The sequence below is a fragment of the Mustela erminea genome, chromosome 4 (genome assembly GCF_009829155.1).
Source record: "Mustela erminea isolate mMusErm1 chromosome 4, mMusErm1.Pri, whole genome shotgun sequence".
In the NCBI taxonomy this organism is placed as follows: domain Eukaryota; kingdom Metazoa; phylum Chordata; class Mammalia; order Carnivora; family Mustelidae; genus Mustela; species Mustela erminea.
This window is the reverse complement of record NC_045617.1, coordinates 2,719,411-2,738,217: the sequence shown is the minus strand read 5'-3', so window position 1 is coordinate 2,738,217 and position 18,807 is coordinate 2,719,411. Positions and strand designations below refer to the sequence as shown.

General features: G+C 57.4%; 1 protein-coding gene across 3 annotated transcripts; it reads right to left on the bottom strand.

The window, feature by feature from the left end:
• Positions 1–14,130: 14,130 nt before the first annotated feature.
• Positions 14,131–17,328, bottom strand: PRR18 (proline rich 18). Of its 3 annotated transcripts, none has more exons than XR_004284720.1 (3): positions 17,026–17,328; positions 15,426–16,926; positions 14,131–14,812 (listed from the first exon to the last, which is right to left on the bottom strand). XR_004284720.1 is itself a non-coding variant. In XM_032338523.1 (2 exons), the coding sequence occupies exon 2, from the start codon at positions 16,917–16,919 to the stop codon at positions 16,173–16,175; it is 747 nt and encodes a 248-aa protein (XP_032194414.1). In that variant the 5' UTR covers positions 16,920–16,926; positions 17,026–17,328; the 3' UTR covers positions 14,131–16,172. The 3 variants fall into 3 exon arrangements, 1 of the variants encoding a protein (XP_032194414.1); XR_004284721.1 differs by having other exon boundaries at positions 14,131–14,562; XM_032338523.1 differs by having other exon boundaries at positions 14,131–16,926.
• Positions 17,329–18,807: the final 1,479 nt, after the last annotated feature.

Sequence of the window (18,807 nt, the reverse complement as noted above, 5' to 3'; positions counted from 1 at the left end):
TTAAGTAACGGGTCCATGCGGCTGGGGTGCGGGAAGTAAGGTTTTAATCAGGGGTTCCTGACTCTGACCACGGAGCTGGGTTCTGGATTTGTTTTGTTTTTAACAATCTAGGGGCAGCTGGGGTCCAACACAGGAGAGCTCTCAACTCAGCTGAGAAGGAAAAAACCCATTTAATGGTGCTGCTATTTAAAAACCATTTTAATGACAAAAAAAAAATTATCAGCAAGAGCGTTTAAGAATGTAATAAATTTCCTTTCTTCCTGAGCCTTTGTCGTGAAAATTGGAGGGGAACCACAATCCATCTGGTTGCTAGCTTTATTCTTGCAAAATAAATAGAAAAACTCCCAAAGCCAGCAAACAATGTAATGTTTGTTTTTCCCCAGTAGTATTTTACATAATGTGGCTTTACAGGCCAGCCAGGCAATTTTAGGCGATTTTAAATCTCCACTAATTCCCTGGAGAAACAATCAGGCGGGCGTCCAGCCTGGGCCGATCCGGAGTCCCCGGGGCCTCCCAGTGAGGCTGGTCTTCCCGGCTTCTCTGGTCCTGCTACTGGCTCCACGGCCCGGTGGTCTTTGTTTCCACTCACCCACCGGCCCCACCGTGACTCCCCCCGCCGCGAGCCCCGTGCCCTGGCGCAGCGCCCGCTGGCGGGGTCCCTGGTCTGGGCATGTCAGGCCTGGGACTCACCGTGGCCCCGTGTCTCCAGCGTTGTCACAACAGAAGCCAGCCGCCCCGGCGACCGACACACACTCTGTGTCCCCAGCCGGGCTCCCTCACTGCTGCTAAGACACCATTCAGTGGCCACTGTTCTACCAAGGGCCACCTGGTGGGGTGGGGTCGGGGTCCGCTGCTGCTGGTCCTTGCTGCGTACTTTTTCTTGCTCTGTTTTAGGTTGGACCCCTTGCTCCCAGAAAGCATTTTCTTCTTCCCCTGCACCAACCGCCTACAAACATGCATCCCAGGTCTCCGGCCAGCGCCAGCCCACGGTGTGCCCTGGGGAGGAGCGACTGTGCTGCCGCGGGCCAAGGCACACAGGGTGCCCAGCGCAGCGTGGGGGCTCCGTGTCCCTGAGCCGCAGTGGCCGTCAGCATCACTCCACTCTTCTCCGCTCAAATGTCCCACCTCCCCCGCCCCCCAACCCCAGGAACATGTGAGGTCACACCACCAGCGCCCTCTGCCCAAGACCCAGACAGACCCCCTTTGGGCGCCTGCAGCCCGCGCACCCTTCCCACAGCCCCTCCTCCACCCCGGACCTCACGGCCTCTCAGAACTTCCCTTTTTGCTCAAGTGGGAGCAGAGTTGGCTTCTATTTCCAGAAACCAGAGAACCCCAATAAATAGATTTTGCTTTCTCTGTTTCTCTACTTAAATGCGTTTAGGGGTGGTGAAAACCAAGGTTAGGAAGTCATTTGTCCTTAACTTCCCAAGTGGACCGAGTCCCCTAGACGAGCCGGTGTGTAGCTCCCCCCGAGACGAGGGCGGACGAGCGGCTTCTGAGAACCGAAACCCCTGGGGCGCCCTCACGCCCCGCGGGCCGCAGTGGCCGTCTCCGGGCACACCCCAAAGCCGTGGGGCCTGCAGAAGCCATGGCGCGGGAGGTCAGGTGCTGGTGACCAGCGACCAGTGGGATCGAACGCCAAAGCAGCGCTGTTAAAAACCCGCCCAGACCTTCCCAGTGTCCAGGCCCCCCGCCCCCGCCCTTGCACTCTTGCTGGCGAAAGGACATCAACCTGCTGGGCCTCCCTGGTTGCTACGGGCACGCCCCATGGGTGGATTTCTGCGTTACCGGCTCCCTCGATGCCTTGTTGGGAAATCACCAGATGACCGGCTCATCTGTCTGCCTAATACCTTAAGTAAAGATGACAGCAAAGGGTAGGTGAAGAGTAAACAGGGCAAACGTTCCATCATGACCCGGATGGCTAAAGTCCCGAGGTGCTGGGTGGTCCCACCCGACTTTGAACACCCACCACATATGAGCGCGACAGTGCCAACCAGCGGGCGGAAAGCTGGGGGACACCCCAGGACCAGCTTCATCCGATTCCCCCGAGATCGCTGGCCGCGTCCTTAACCGCCTGTAGATTTCTCCACGTGCGGGAAGCAGATTACAGTCAAGCGCGCGCGGGAAAGGGAGCTGGCGGTGGAGGGCTGGTTCCCGGAGGGGAAGGCACCTGAGCTCTACAGGCGTGGCAGTGACCTGGGCACAGATGCCTACGGGGCCAGCTATCGGTGGCTGCAAGTCTGGAGACCGCAGAAGTAGCCGGAGGCCACAACGAGCTGAAGGGAGGGCTGGGGACAGGTCCCAGGTGTGCAGCCAGACGCCCGTGCAGGACACGAGCCGCCCCCACTGCCCCGAGGGCTCCTCCATGAGTACCGGTCCTTTTGGTGATTTCAGCAGAGAACAGCAGCGTTCCGAAGTACCGTTAACCACAAGTAGCTGCACGAATAGTGACTTTACGGGAGGGGAAAAAGGCCAAAAGGGGCTTCAAATCTCAACTACAGGGTCAGTATGGGGGTCACTCGACTCGTCTGTGAATGGAGGTCAGGACGAACGGGTCCACGCTGTTTCATCCTGAGAACTCAAGATCAGCTTGAAGACGACCACAGTCATGTTCAGATCCCAGCCGATACTAATACCAGGGGCGTGAGGCATGAAGCACTTCCGTTTAAATCCGGTTTCTTTGTCTGCTTAAAGAAACCCGGAAGACGGGAGCCAAGAGAACATGGATCTTTTGGACCAAGATGATCCAGTGATCACGAGGAGCCTTCCCTTTTCCTTTGCTTCTAGGGGATCGTTTGCTTTTTAAAATTTAATTTAAATCGTAAATAATTTTAAATAATAATTTAAATTTTACCATTACATAGCCATGAGGTTGTTAAAATGTCACAAGAGATGTAGTGCTTCTATTTATTGTGGTTTATAAAATTTGAAGTTGATTGTAAGATTCTATGAGATACCAAGTTTTTTTTTTTTAAGGTTTTATTTATTTATTTGAGATGAAGAGGGAACACAAGCAGGGGAATGGGCAGAGGGAGAAGTAGGCTCCCCGCTGAGCAGAGAACCTGACTCAGGACTTGATCCTGGGACCCCAGGATCATGACTTGAGCCAAAGGCAGACGCTTTACTGACTGAGCCGCCCTGGTGCCCCTTAAGTGTTTCGAGAATGAAAACATAAATGAGTAATCTGCATAAATCTGCAATCAAATCTGTACGAATAGAAGAGACTTCTTGAGAGGCCAGAGGGACCTGCGGAAGGCATGGGAGAGGTTTTCTGATCTTTTACAATCTCCCGTGTGTTGGTTTTGATGATGACCTTGAGGTGGAGAGCACAAGTGTCTCCCTTGCCCTTGGCTCATTTCTTGGTGGGTTTTTGTTATTTTAAGTGATTACTATTTGACCAAGAAACTAAAGAATTCTGATTGAAGGCGATCTTTTTCTCATTTGGGGTTTACTCTGCACTGAGGGGCTCCTTACTCGAATGCAGCTGGAAAAGGTCACTAAGGAAGAAGGCGGGAAGGAGCTTTCAGTCCTTACAGCCGGCCGAGGGGAGATGCCACGCTGGCCGCCAACGGCCGCATGTGTGACGACCGTCTACTTCTCCTGACGTGACATTACAAGCGACGTGGGTAACGAGCCCTCGTGAGCCAGCCTGTCCCCGGACAGCCCAGGCTCGGTGGTTCTGATGAGGGCGTAGCTCTGCATTTCCCTGCGTCCAGGAATGACGGGACTCGTCAAGAGATGGTGTGAAGGTGCTCACAGGTGACGCTTGCTCCTGCCGACGGGCGCAGGTGTGGGGCCCTCCTCGTGGAGAGACGGGGCCCAGAGCAGCGACACGGCCCTCGTAACACTCCCATTCCTTTGGAGCCCAACAACCACCAGCCTGCTTGCCTCGTCCTTGGGGACCCCAGGGGGTGTGCCGTGGGGCCCCTTTGATTCCCATTGAGAAATTCAACCTCTTTTGCTGGACAAGGGCACAAGGCTTTTGTCTATCATCAGATGAATATTTTCTTAAATACACTTAAAAAAAAATTCATTTGTCTTCTTTTTTCTTTTTTTTTTTTAATTGCAAAATTCATAGCACAGCATCACAACCAGCAAGAATAATAGTAGCCCTGACGCCGACAGGAGAAGGTTGGAGGAATCCACTCCAGCTTCATCTTGGCTACTTAGCGAGGAGGGCCGTGGGGCACCGGGGACAGGGACTCCTTTTACTTTGTATATCTGGTATCTTTGGTCACACTGAGCACGTGGAATTTAATAATATGTTTAAAAAAATCTGGAAAAGAGAAGATTAACTGGGGGGGCCTGGGTGGCTCGGTTGGTTGGGCGTCTGCCTTCAGCTCAGGTCATGATCCCGGGGTCCTGGGATCGAGCCCCAGGTTGGGCTCCCTGCTCAGTGGGGAGCCTGCCTCTCCCTCTCCTTTTGCCTGCTGCTCCCCCTGCTTGTGCCCCCTCCCTGTCTGTGCTCGCCCTCTCTCTCCCAAATAAATAAATAAAATCTTTAAAAAAGAAAGAAAGAAAGTCTTAACAATAAAGTATTTTACTGTGTGAGGCTTGATGAGGCATGTGTTCCATCAGGCAGAATGTTCTGTTTCCATCTGTCACGTATCTGGGATTGTGGAATCATGTGAGACCGTGTCCAGGCGCTTCCAAGATGAGGGGGAAACAGATCGCAGCCATGTCAGCACGACCCCCTGGAAACCTCTCGCTCATCGTTCAGGGATATCGAAGAGCAGATCTTCGGAATGGAGCCGGGTCGCAGCTCGGGAAAGACGTCTGGCTGTGTCCTCTGAGAGGGCGGCGCCCCAGCACCGGTCCTGGGACGTGCCTGGGAGGGAGTTCGCAAGACCAGGCCGGGGAATCCGTGGTCTCTCGCTTTGCGGAATGAGCCGTCGGCATCAGCCATACCAGAGGCCTTAGTCACGTTCTGGAAGCCGGAGGCGCCGGAGGATCGGCGGCTCCGCGGGGAGAGGTGAAGGGTCCCATCAGAGCTGCGGGAGCGGGTGTGTCTCCCTGGGTCAGGGCTCTGAGACACAGCCCGAGGGAGCGAGTCTGGACATTTCCCAAAAGCCCGTCCACGCCAGCAAGGCCAGCGCAGGGCACGGGACGCTTCTGTCCACATGTCTCCTGGGAACAGGGTCCGAACTATGTCCAGTGTATGTTTGAATAATGATGTAATAGTGTTAATTTGGGTTGGATTCCTTAAAAACAGGCACTGAAGGCATTTCCCACAGCGAAGTATCAGAAGTATTTTAAGCTCTGGAGGGCTGGTCAGACCCACGGGACAGGGAGGGGCTGGAGCCGCGGCTGGCCTGTGCCTTCCCAGGAGAGGGGCCTGGGACGGTGGGCCAAGGGGGCAGCCCGGGCACTTCACGAAGCCCACACCCGGGCCCTCCCCCCGCACCCTGCTCCCGTTTCTCCCTCCCTTTCCCTCGGGCAACAGACAGAGCAGGGACAGTGTGACAAGCCCGTGACCGTGTGACAAGCCAGCCCTGTTCCTTTCATTCACATCCCCCAGCGGCCATTCCCCGACGCCCACACCACCTGTGCAGACGCTCCACGCCTTCCCCCAGGCGCCTTGGAACAAAAGAATCCCAACACCTTTCTCCTGGGCACGTGGGCCCAACCTAGGCCTATCGGTATCTGTGCTTCAGGGCGAAGGGCAAGTCTTCAGGAACGGAGCGGTGTGCGGCCCGCTCGGCGGTGGGCGGCGCTCGGCGGTGGGCGGCCGCTCCAGGAGTCGGGGGTCGGGCCACCCGCCGCCCCAGCCCCGGGCCCCAGCCAGCGGCAAACAGCCGCACTCCTGCTCAGAAAGCACCGGGCTCTCAGCCCGCAGACCTCCGCGGAATTCAAGGCTCTCCCTGTCTGTGCCCTGCTCTCTCACGAGCTGTGCGGGCAATTCCAGAGCGCAGGACAACGCGGTGACAATACGACCGGGGGAGCGTTACTGACGCGGCCCGTTCCGCCTCTCCGGCAAGTCCGCTCCAAGTCCGCTCGCCCATGCTTCCGGCGTGGGGTCCCCTCATGCGGGGCCACACTCACATCGTTTTGACCCCATCTTTGTAAAATTCTGGCACATGCTCCACTGTTCGTGGGAGAGACGGCTCTTCTAGCAGTTGTAGGCGCTTAGCACAGACGGGTGTCCCCGGAGAAGGTGGGGAGCTCGGACACACTCAGGTGGGGATGGAAAGCAGAGCCCGTGGGGGCTGTGGCTGGACGGTGGCCAGACGCCCGACTCACTGTGCTTCCCACAAGGGTGAGGGGACCTGAGCCACTGTCCTGGGTGCTGGCTCGTGTCTGGGTTGTGGCGGAGAACCGCCCCACCCCCGGCCTCGCCACCGCATTCAACCGTTCAATGCTGCTGCAGCCCGGAGGGCGAAGCCTGTTTGGGAAGTGGCCAGCGCAGGCCCAGAGGCACCGATGTCAGCCTCCCGGGATCCGGAACCCTGCCTCCAGCGGTACGGGCATCCCCAGTCCACCCCATCCCTGACCGAAGAGGCCCCCCGAGAGGCTGCTGGGCCCAGGCCCTGGCCAGCGGCAGGTGCCACTGCGAGCGGACATCTGGACCCCACACCCCTCTCCGCTGGCATCTGCCTGGTGGTTGGTTTCGTCCCAGTGTCTTCTCACACAAGCTCTGGGACGGGTTTTTCCTGCTATCGTCACAGCAACCACAGGACCCGGTTTCCACCCCTCTGCTGTGTGGTGAACTAGGAAAACACACGCAGCTTTCTGTGATTCTCGTACAATATTCTCAGACGGAAGGGTGCTGACCCTCTGCTCACGAAGAGGTGAGGTCCGGCAGCAGCCCCGGGGCTGTCCTGCGTGGACATGCAGAGATGCCGCCCCGAGCACCAGCGGCACACAGGACAGGAAGCGGGGAGGCCACGTCTCTCCCCTGCAAACCCCGTTCCGCAGGCGGTAATGACCAGGCATCGGCTCTGAGTCCCAGTGTCACTGGTACCCGAGAGGTTGGGGACACATCACCTAGAACCGCCCTTCGTTTACAAGATTGACCAAAGAGTGTTGTCAAAACCGGTGGTGAAGGTACCAGAAATGAAGACTAATCCCCTGACTGTTGCCCTGAAAAGGCAAAACAGGTCTGGTCGGCAGTCCTGAACACTGGAGGGCACAGGCCACAGCCTGGCAAAGGGAGGAACAAATCTGTGGGTCACAGAGGACACAGTGGGCCACAGGGGACACAGTGGGATACTGTGGACAGCAATGGATACTGTGAGACACCGTGTACACTGTGGGACACCTGGAACATCATGGGACACTGTGGGACAAAAGGGGACACTGCAACGCTATGAAACACTGTGGAACATTGTGGGAAACTGGGGACACCACGAGGCTGTGCACGGGGAGGTAGAGAATGCCCACTGATGCAGCAGAGACTCCTCTCACTGAATGATGTCACCATGCCATTCAGGCTCTCCTTGCATAAAGAAACTATCCTTTCCCACATAGTAGGGACTGTGTGAATTGGGGAATTGTATCTGTTCTTTTGGGAAATAAAAGCAAAATCCTCTTTGCATCCAGTCTGATGAAACACATTGCAAAGTCAAAAACACGCATGCCTCAGTCATAAATATCTGCTGTTTTTACCATGCAGCAAAATAGACAGGGATCTCAGACAGGATATTTTCTTAAATAATGAAGAGAAAACATTGCTCACTGCCTGCTCTGAGCAACGCTGTTGACGGGAGGCTGGAGGCTGTGCCTTGCCTTCAGTCCGTGCTCTTGTCTGATTACCATTTCAAAATCTGTAGGATCTGTAGTTATAGCCCTTCTTTCGCTCCTGACCTAAACAATCTGTGACTTTTTAAAAAATTTTCTTTTTCTCTTGAGTCTTGCTATGGGTTGTGCAATGTAACTAGTCTTTAAAAAGAACCAACTTAAGTCTCTGTTAATTTTCTCTGTTGTTGGTACCCTGGTTTGTTGACTTCTGTTGTGATCTTTATTCATGACGACTTTTAAATCACTGTTCCCCAGAAACGTCAGGAGGAGTTTCCTCGAAGTCGCACTGTGCATAGTCCTTGCTGTTTACTCATTGTGTCCGCCCTGGCGCTCGGCTGCTGGCCCCCCTCTGGCCCTCACAGCACTGAGCCTACTCCTTTGCATGGGGGCTGGGAACCGGAACTCGGGTAGACCGGGGTATGATGCCCGGCTCAACAGCTGGGTCACTGGGAGGTGTCGGTGTGAGTTCTTTACCCTCTTAACTCCTCCTGCACCTGCAAATAGAAGGTACCGGGGGGTGGGGCGTGTGGAGAAAACCACCTCCAAGAGTCATGACCTCCTCGTGCATCACCACCAAGTAGAAACCACTGTAGAAGCTCAGGCAGGGGAACCTAACAATGCATTGGTTTCAAAGGGCTGGAAGGTCTGGAGGAGCAAAAGGGAGCACAGTGTTCTCCATCCTCAACCTTCAGTGGTCTGCAGTGCTCCCAGCGCAGGTGGCAACGGAAGGCCGCTGGCGAGAGTCTGGGAGATGCTGACGATGGATAATGATGGATGGAGGGGATGGGGATGAGAGCCAGGACCAGGAGCTGCACATCCTGGGGGCTGATGTGGCAGGTGCTGAGCCCTGTCCGCTGTCTGTCTGTCCACATCATCTGTCTATCCGCCTGTGTACATATGGAGATTCCTCTCTCAGTCCCAGCTTCTCTAACAGAGCACCGCTGGCTGGGGGGTTACACAGCAGTCACTTACTCCCCACGGGGCACAAACCCCCTTCGATGGAGACTCCTCCCCATGACCTAATCACTGCCCCCACAGCTCCTAATACCATCACATCGGCGGTTAGGTCTCAACGCGAGAATCCAGGAGAGACACAGACATTCAGCACTCTGTCTCCATCGTCTGTCTGTCTGTCTGTCGTCTTCCTACCACGCTGAGCTGTTGGCGTGTCCTCATTCCTGCTCTGTTCACTGATGCTTGTCGGTGGAATGACAACCTTCTTGATTTTCACAATACGTCACAAACAAATGAATTCATGAGCCTCGGTCTTCACCCATTCATCCCACACGGTCTCGCCCCGTATCCCTCATCACCTGTGAGTTTTTGCTCTTTCGCAGCAGCCCCAGTGCTCTGCATCCTGAAGCCTGTCACCTATGACGTAAACACCAAGAAATGAAACAGTGCTTCAGCAACAGAACAGGGCGAGGGTGTGGGGAACGGACAAGGTTTCCTTTTCCACGTCCAGAATCTGGTACCGTGGAAGCGAAACCCTGCAGAACTCCTCAAGGTGACCTCTCGTACGTGTTCAGCATTTTCCGAGCCCCTGTTGGATGTGATCTGAAGCGTATCCTCGAGTCAAGCCCCATCACTTCAAGTGCAGCGGCTCCCATAATTGCTTCTCCAGCAGCACGTGTGTGCGTGTGTGTGTGCACGCGCATGTCTGAGCACGTCTGTGTGCACGTGAATCCACGCATGTGTGCGCGTGCAAATATGCCTGCGTGCAAAGATGCAGACACAGAAAGGAAAAGGAAGGACATTAGGACTCCCCGTGGGCCCTGCAAGGGGCCCACAGCGCTCTCTCCTCACCTCTTCATGTGATGGTCTCCCCGACAGAGACAGGACTAACACTGGGTGCCTTCCAGAAACAACGGGCAGTAACAGTGTCCCGGAAACCGCTGCAGCCCTGGAACACGGCTTTCAGGACCAAGAAACGTAGCCAGGAGGTGCTCAGAAGCAAGGCAGAAAGGAGAGGTGGGCCGAGGAGACACAGGATGAAGAAGGCAGAAAGGAGCTTGTGTGCGAGTGTGCGTCCGGGAGAACGCGGGCCGGGCAGCGAAGCCGCGTGCACAGCCCCACAGCGCGGGACCGAACCCAGCCACTGCCAAGCCGCCCCCTGCACAGCCCCTCCCGCCACCGGGTCCCATCACCGAAGACCCCATCAGCAGCTCCGGGACAGGAGTTCACACCGAACCAAGCACAGAACAGGGAAAAGAGAGATGGAGGGAAAATCCAACCTTGAAAATGTTGGGTTACCGTCCAGCTGGAGCCCTTCTGACCAGCGGGGCAAATCTCTCCGCCTCCATGTCCTTATGTATAGAAACACAAAAGAGGGACTATTTTTTTTTTCATATTTTAGTAAAAATTTCTTTTCTCACTTCTTCATGCTTCCCAAAGTTTTGTGTGTGTGTGTGTGTGTGTGTGTGTGTACACGAACACCTTAGTAGTAGGAGGGAATTGAGATCTTACCTTACCGTCATATATAAATGATCTTAAAAAGCACCCAAAATCATGGACCGTGTTATGGACTGAGTGACATCACCCCAAAGTCCACATGTTGAAGCCCTAAGCCCCAGCGTGACTGTATTTGGAGCCGAAACCTTAGGAAAGGGGACCGGGGTGGGCCCTGATCCTGTAGGACCAGTGTCCTTCCACAAAGGGGAGGAGACCCCGGAGCCCTCTCTCCGCTGTGTGCAGAGGTCAGGCCATGTGAGCACACGGTGGGAGGCAGCCGTCTGCACGCGGAAGGGAGGTCTCGCCAGATGCGGAATTTGCTAGCACGCTCACTTTGGACTTCCAGCCTCCAGAACTGTGAGAACAAACATGCCGGTTGAGACCCCGGTCTGTCTACGATGGCCTGAGCGGACGCCACGGACCCACTGGTGTCCTGAAGAACAACCCAGGGTAAGTGAGACCAAGTGAGACCGGGCCAAGCTCCCAGCAGACGGTCTGCTAAATCGCGCCGTTTCACAGGTGGGTTCGTTCCGTGGGTGGGGGAACGGCCGTACCTAGCTTTGGTCTCGGGTGCCTCCCACCCAGCAGGAACCCGTGGAGATCTGCTGAGCAGGTGAGGGAGTATTCTGGGCCCACTGGAGGACTATCCTGCTAAAGCTAAATATTCTGGAAATATCCCTTTGAGTTGGCGTGTAAAATCAGGGAGTCGTGAGGAATATGCCCCCCTTGGAGATGGTTTTCAGCGTCGGGCCGGGTGTCCACGGTCGTGCCCGGACTCCCTCCCCCTCTGGTAACGCTGTGGGGTAGAGAAACAGGGGGCGGCAGGGACTCTGGGATAGGAGGTCAGACGCACGCCCTCCAGAAGTGGGGTGCCGCGTGTTGCCAGCACCACAGTTCTCCTGGGTTCTCCGGGCCAAGCCAAAACAGCGACCTTTCACGATTTGGGTCACCATGTCACACTCTCCATCCCGTGACTAACATGTGGCAGGGAAAGGGGTTTGGCCCCTAGAAAAGGAGATTCTGATATTGACATTTGGGGTCTTTTATGACAAAACACAATCGGTAAGACCCCTGAGGACTTACGTCCCAGGACTTCACCCTTTAGAGCAGTGGTTCCCAAATCCAGGTGCGCACGAACTCCTGCGGACCCCCCTCAGGTCTCCTGAATTCGGGTCTCTTGGTTTGGGGTCCAGATCGTCTGTATCCTGAAATCTTTCCTCAGTGTGTCCGACGTAGTGGTTCTCACAGGCCCTAAGATGCTGAGGCTCCCCAGGCCGCTTAAGGGCCTTGGTCTTCCCTTCTGATGTGGGAAGTCCTGGAAGACAGAACCCCAGAAGACAGAACTTGACAGCAAGTACAGGCTATCTGGCCTCCCTCAAGCATGGCTAAGAGTATAAAGGGGTCTTTGAGACCCAAAAGTTCAGGAATTCATACATGATTTTCTAAGTTTTCAGCCAGTACTTGGTGAACTAAAACTACTTTCTAAAGATTCTCTACCCTTTTTTGCAGGTTCCCACAGAACCCACGTCCACAAGTGGGGATGGTCCTGTGGGGAAAATATGCAACAGGGTATTCTCCGCTGGCTTTTATCAAGAACAAGTATCCATGGGAAGAACACCCTTGCATCTTCTAGAAACCGCACTGAAGGACGCTGCCCTCTGAGTTGTAAGCAAATATATACACGACACAAAAATCATTTTCTCCAAGCAGAAGTTTGTCTCTTGTAAGGAGTTAGTGTTCTCGTCAAAGGATGTTGAAATTATCTGACTTTTAACTATTTTTAATGTTGTCTTGGCTACCAGCTCGGGGGTAAAATTTGTATTTGGGACATAAATACTAAATAATTTTGAAATTAGAAGATAAAGTACAACAGACACTTTTCTTTCCTCAGGGAAATCAAAGTGTAGACCCCATCACAGGTATGCACTAAACAGAGAGGAAAACCTCAGAATACTGTAACCACGGTGGGTTTTGATTTTGCACAGGTAAGGGCCGAGAAGAATGTCTTATGAGTGGTGAGGGTTTTTTGAGCTGGTAATAACTCTAGCTGACCTCGAGCTGCTGCCAGCAGGGCTGGTCCCCAGCGCTCTACACGTCGCATCATAATCCTTCCCAGCATCTGCCCATCATCTTACCCCAGGTTAGGGAAGAGTTCACGGAGACGTTTAATGAGGCACGGCTGACACAGGGCAGCCATGGTATGGAAATTCTTTGACCTTTAACGTGGAGAGGGACGTCCTCCCGGACCAGACTGGAGAGCTGCCCAGTCTCCAAGCTGGGCATGAGGCTTCCGTCCCAGGCCGCGGGGCCAGCAGCTGTAACTGGACAAGGTGGGGCTCGTCTGAACGGGGCCCCTCCAAGCAGCCCGCCGGTGACAACGGCGTCTGTGCGCCACGGGCGACGCACAGGTGTTCTCACGGCTCACTCTGCACAGACCCGGTTCAGGACTCGCTTTGGCTGAAATGTCCATGCCGAGAAACACAGGAACAAAAGTACGGCTTCGGAGTAAGTTTAATATGAGCAGGTCCCGTAAAGCCACCCGGCAGAACTGGGCACTTTCAGGGAAACCACGAACCTAGAGGTTCTGAGCCTTGCCATCCCCTTTCCCAGACACAATGGAGGTCGACATAAAAACCTGTCTTACAGTGCTGGGGTATTGCCTCAGTGTGTGGAATGAGGTCACACACGCCCGGTCTCTAGAACGTTACACGCCTTCTGCTTGCCCCGTGGTGTTCGATGTCTCTCACCCCCTCCCTGAAGGCTCAGCCTCCGCGCTGGGGCCCCCTGCCCGCGGCCCCCCGCCCCCTGCTGCAGGACAGCGTGGCCCCGGGGGACCCTGAGGGTAATACCACCACTTCCACAGAGAACATGTTCCCAACCGTCTTCCTCTGTGGACACATTTTATGGCTTTTCCTCTCTGCATACCCAAATATTCCAAAGGCAAACCTCATTTCCCAGGAGATACCACCCTTCCCGGAAATCTAACAGTCCTCGCCACTGTTCACGCCGACCCCTCAGCCTCCCATCGGTGCCACCTACCAGGAAGAAATCCCTTTCCGCAGTAAGAAGGGGCCCGGGAGCGTGCCCGGGATGCACTTCCTAACACAGACGCAGACCATGTTGTCCTGTGGTCTGGGGAGCGATTTGGGAAAGAGCTTGCATGGGGTTTGCGATGGGACGCAAGGCTAGGGGTCATGGACAGACAGCTTCTCTTTCTTTGTTTGTTCCTTTTTTTTTTTTTCCCCCCGATTATTTATTTATTTATTTATTAGAGAGAGAGAGAGCATGAGGGAGAGGGAGAAGCAGACCCCCCTGCTGAGCAAGGAGCCCGATGCGGGGCTCGATCCCAGGACCCTGAGATCACAACCTGAGCCAAAGGCAGACACTTCACCGACGGAGTCACCCAGTCGTCCCCCACAGCTTTATTACAGACCCCGGAGGGGGAGCAGCAACCAGGGGAGACCACCTCACCCCAAATCCGACCACCGCAGGAATCTCTTCCTGACCAGTTTTAAAGATGTTCCTCAGAAAGAAAACACGAGGCATTGAATTTCTCTTTTATTTGAACATCAAGAAAGTGCAGCACGGGGACTCAGACGACTTCTCAGAATGTCAGTAAGGTCACGAAGAGACGTCGTGGGTCGCGTGTAGAACCTTTGCTCCTACTGAGGGCCGTCAAACAGACAACCATAAACGCCCCACTCATCTGCGCGGACAGTGAAGAAAGAGGCACAAAAACCGCTTCAACAGATGCCACGGGAGACGGTTCAGTGTCCCACAGCAGCCAGTTGAGAGGCGGAGACGGGGACCCAGAGGCGGAGGGGGGAGAGGGCAGGGAGACAAAGAAGTAAGAGGGACACACAGAGCCACAGTGTGCCGTGACGGTAACAGGAGCCAGGCCGCGCGCGCACACACACACACACACACACACACACACACACACACACACACACGGGCCGACGCGGAAAAATGTTTGCAAAAGTTGATTACTTTGGGACAGTCCTTACAGTGTTACTGCAAGGAGCGGAAGGCTCAGGTCTCGGGGACTGGTCTCTGCACTGAGCGCCCCCGGAGCCAGAGGGCGCCCTGTGCGCCCTGACCTCACTCGGAGCCCGCGGGCACTGTCCTCAGCCAGCGCCCCGCCTCCGACACAGTGTCCGCGGGACACATCGCGTCACCCAGGCCAGAGTGCCCCCTGCGCACCCCCTCCCCCGGTGTATTAACACATTCATCTTAAATAAAGGACAATCGAGCTCTTGGCATTCAAGCGGAGTCAGGCAACAAGAGCTAGTCAGTGCGAGGCGTTGTTTGGGGCCGACCTCGTCCGGCGGAACTAAATGCTCCACGTTTGACTGGTGCCGAGAGACAGAGAGACTAGAGCAAACATCACAAGAAAAATATAAAATTAGGTTTTTAAAAATGTAAGGCTTCAATACAAGATGTAATTAAGACTTGGCACATTAAAGTCCAACACGATAAACACCAGCCACTTAGTAACTTTTACAAAATAAGTCAGAGTGGAGGTAACAGGTTCCTTGTCCGTGACCAGCCTTATCTGATGATGACGCGTGGAGGGAACGTCGAGAAATCAGCCCGGAGTCAGCGGGGAAGGCTACGCCGGCTCCTAGATAAAGTCTTACCCTTTATTCAAACAATAAGGAGATACTTTTTTAGATCACTCTACACCACTCTACGCCCGCATTACTGATCTTTACACAGTGATTAAAAGTACTGGAAACATACACACGTACCCCACACCCCAGCCACGGCTCCCACTGCCTCCCCTCAGTAAATTGCTTCTCTGACCCGGAACATTCTGTTCTAGGCCGGCACCCGGCGCTTTGCCCGTCCCCCGCTCCCTGGGCTTGGCTGGTCTTTCCACTGCGCAGAGCCACTCTGAGCAGCACTTCAAGTAAAATCCATGAGTCAGAGCAGAAGCCGAGCCTGGCTCCTGCTCACATCTCGGGCCTTGACACGCTGTCCCTGCTGCTGTGCCTCTGGAGACACGTGTGCGTGCGTGCGTGTGTGTGAGCCCTGAGTGCGAGGCCGTGTGAGTAGGCCAGCGTGAGGCGGTGAGGCGGAGAGAGACTGGGGGAGTTCACGAGCGAGCGTTACGGGTGTGGGTGTGTGAGCGTGTGAACGAGGGGCAAGTGTGCACAGCTTGCACTGCGGGCAGGACAGGGGCCTGGATGCGACCTCCGTGTGGACAGAGTCCTTCCCATCCCGGCCCCACTCACCCGCTGCGGTCGCTGCCAGCTTCCGGCCCTTCCCCTTCCCAGTTGGAAAGTTAGGTTGACTTGAGTTTCCAAGCCTTCCCGACCCTGCACATGTTTTCCACTTTGGAGAAACAAAAGTATAAATGCAGCAAAATCTTACGCCCGGTTCTGCGGCAGACAGCCACCGTCTGGGCCGCTTCTGCCCCGGACACCGGCTCCTCCGACTGGCTCCTCCGACTGGGGCACCCAGCGCCCAGCGCCAGCAGAAAGCTCAGACCGCTGGCCCAGCCAGAGGGTCTCTGGGACATACAGGAGTCTTAGGGGTGGGGGACCAGAGGCATTTCCCCTGTGGCTTATCCTCTACCAGCTGAGCCCCAGGGCATTTGGAGGAGTGAGCTGGAGGCCAGAATGCTGCAGAAGGCCAGCTCGGGGAGAGCCCTGGGTGCAGGAGACGGAAAGGGGAGGCTGTCCCGGCTGAGGGTGGGGAGAGCCTGGACTGGAGGGCAGCGGAAGGGGCTGGGGCGGTCTGGCGGGCCCGTGCCTTACGCTGGCGCTTCGGGCTCCCAGGAGCCAGGAGGTGAGCTGCGCGGGGCCGACGAGGCCGCGCGGGCCCCAGCAGGGCGCCGGGGGGAGCGGCGAGTCCGCGAAGCCGGCTGTGGGCACCGGGGATGCTGGTCCTGCTCGCGGGGGCCGGGGGCGGCGGGCGGGGAAGGCCCGGCTTGCGGGCGCGGGCGGTGTCCGTGGCTCCGAGGCGCCCCGGTCCCCGGCTCAGAGCGTGCTCAGGTGCGGCAGCGTGTCCAGGGGCCCCGAGCGGTGGCGCGCGGCGGCCGCCTTCTCCACGCCGCGCAGCCACTCCGTGCACTTGCGGACCAGGCCCTCGTCCGGCCCCGGGGCCTCCTCCTCGTACTCCACGTCGTCGTACTTGTGCCGCTCGTTCAGCAGCGACACGGGCAGCGCGGGCCGCGGGCCGGGGGGCTGCAGGCTGCCGGGGGGCGGCCGGCGGCGGCCGGGGCCCGCGGGCCGGGCGCAGGGGCAGGGGCCGAGCGGGCGCCCGGCGGCGGCCGAGGGCGAGGGCAGCGGCCGGCAGGGCCGCGCCAGCAGCTGCTTGTCCAGGTGGCGCCGCTGGAGCAGCAGGACGGCCTCGGGGGTCAGGCTGAGCGAGACGCGCACGGCGGCGGCGGGCCCTGCGGCTCCCGCGGGGCTGGGGCCGGGGCGCCCGGGCCCGGCCGGGGCGCGCGGAGGGGCCGGGCCGGGGGCGCGCCGGGCCGGCGGCCTCTTCAGGGTGGTCGAGGGCCAGGAGCCGGACAGCAGCCCCTCGGGCCGCTCCGGGGGTCTCCTCCTCTCCGCGGCGGCGGGCGGCGAGGGCGCGGGCGGGGCTCCGGGGGGCGCCACCGGCCTGCGGGGGGCGCCGGGCCTCCGGGGCGGGGCTCGCGCGGCCGGGACCCCCGGGGTCCGGGCGGGCGCCCGCGGCGACGTGGGCGGGAAAGGCATGGCGCGGCCCAGCCGGCGGGTCATCGGCGCCCTGGAAGGAGACGGGCGGCTCTCGGTCAGCGGAGCGCGGGGACCCGGGGCGCCCCCGCGGGTGGCCGGGCCCCGCGCCGCGTGCTCCCGCCGCACCCACCTGCGTCCGGCCGCGGCATCCCCGGCTCGCTCACGTGCCGGCGCGCCCACCCGGGGCCGGTCCGCAGAAGCACCCCTCCGTCCTTGCTTCCCGGCCGGGGCACCCGCCGCCCCGACCGATGGGCGGGCGGGGCAGCCGTGAGCCGCCCGACCCCGGTGAGCGCGGGCACAGCCTGGCCCAGGCCGAGCGGGACGCGGCAGCAGCAGGAGGAGCCGAGCGCCCGGCGGGTGTCACGACCGACTGTTGCGTGCGACCAGACACGGAGCCCGGACAGCGCGGGGCGGGAGCGGCCGGGACTCTGCCCGCCGCCCCCCTCCGGCACCGGTTTTCATCTCCGGGAGGCGGGGAGAGGCCCTGGGAGGGGCGGCTGTGTCTTCAGCCCGAGGCGGAGTCCTCGCCCGTTGGAGGGAAAGTCCTTGACCACCGCCCAGCGCCTATAAGAGGGTGGGAAGCCGAGCCGCGGGGAGACCGGCCAGGCTGGCCCGCGCTCTGGTGCGGGTCGGAGGGGGGCTCACCGGAGTAGGGCACTTTGTGTCACGTTAATGCCATTGCCAAAAGACCGTCATCTGAAATTAAAGACCTAGTTTTATGCATAGGCAAAATAGTCCAGTTTCAATGATACAATAACGTAGGAAATATTACACATTGAGGTGTTTTTTTTTTTTAAGGATTTATTTATTTAGTTCACAGAGATAACAAGTAGGCAGAGAGGCAGGCAGAGAGAGGGGAATCAGGCTCCCCGCTGAGCAGAGAGCCCGATGCGGGGCTCGATCCCAGGACCCTGAGATCACCACCCGATTGGAAGGCCGAGGCTTAACCCACCGAGCAACCTGGGTGCCCCACACTGAGCTCTTTTAATGAGTGATCATTGTGAGCAAAGGTGTGTATTTATTGCTGTGACAGGTTCGAGATAAAGATGTCTTCACTGTCAACTTCTATCCCAGTCATAGAGAGGCGAAGACATCCCCCCGATACTCCGATAAACTAAACCACACAGCAGTGCCTCAAGAGTCAGTTTCATATAAGCAGCGCCTGCGTTCTTAAGGCGGATTATCCACTGATTAGGTACCCAAGACATTTTTTTCCATAGGACATGCTTTTCAGGCCTAACCCAGGAAGATGACCAAGTGTGGGTAGACTCCAAAGGGCCCTGTGCCAACAGCCGCCCCCCAGCACGCTCCCGTCGGACAGCAGAGCAGGGGCTGGCTGGAAGTGTGCAGCCCTCCAAGGAGAAAAGCGAATGCGGAGCACCTGCCATCCCGTCACCCGCCCAGGTCAGATGGGCCGGTAAGCGCCATCGCTGGGGGGAGGACTTCCCCTCGAGGGGAGAGGCAGCACCCCTGAGGGGACTGGGCTCTTCCGACTGCTCGAGCAACCTCAGGACTGTCTCGCTGCTCCCTGCCAGCTGCCTCTGCCACTGCAGCCCTTCAGTCCCACGGAAACAGGAGGCCAGACAGAGCAGCAGAGCCGGGCTGAGAACCTGGGAAAGCCGCGCATGTCGCCCGCACTGTCACGGGCCGCTGTGGTCACACGACCCCTCACAGTTGACTGGAGAGCCAGGGCCTGTTACCAGTAAGGAAAGCCACGCTAGGACAGGCAGCCAAACAGTAGTCCCTAAGAGAGAATGCTACAGAAGAGCAACCCCAGTCAAGAAATAGGGTCAAACTTTACTGTGATTTCCATGGATTTTGCATAATGTGCCCAGAACTCAACAATGGGCTGTAACTATACATCAACAAGTAAAACCAGAGCACCGGGACCCCGGGGTCGGCTTCTCAGTTT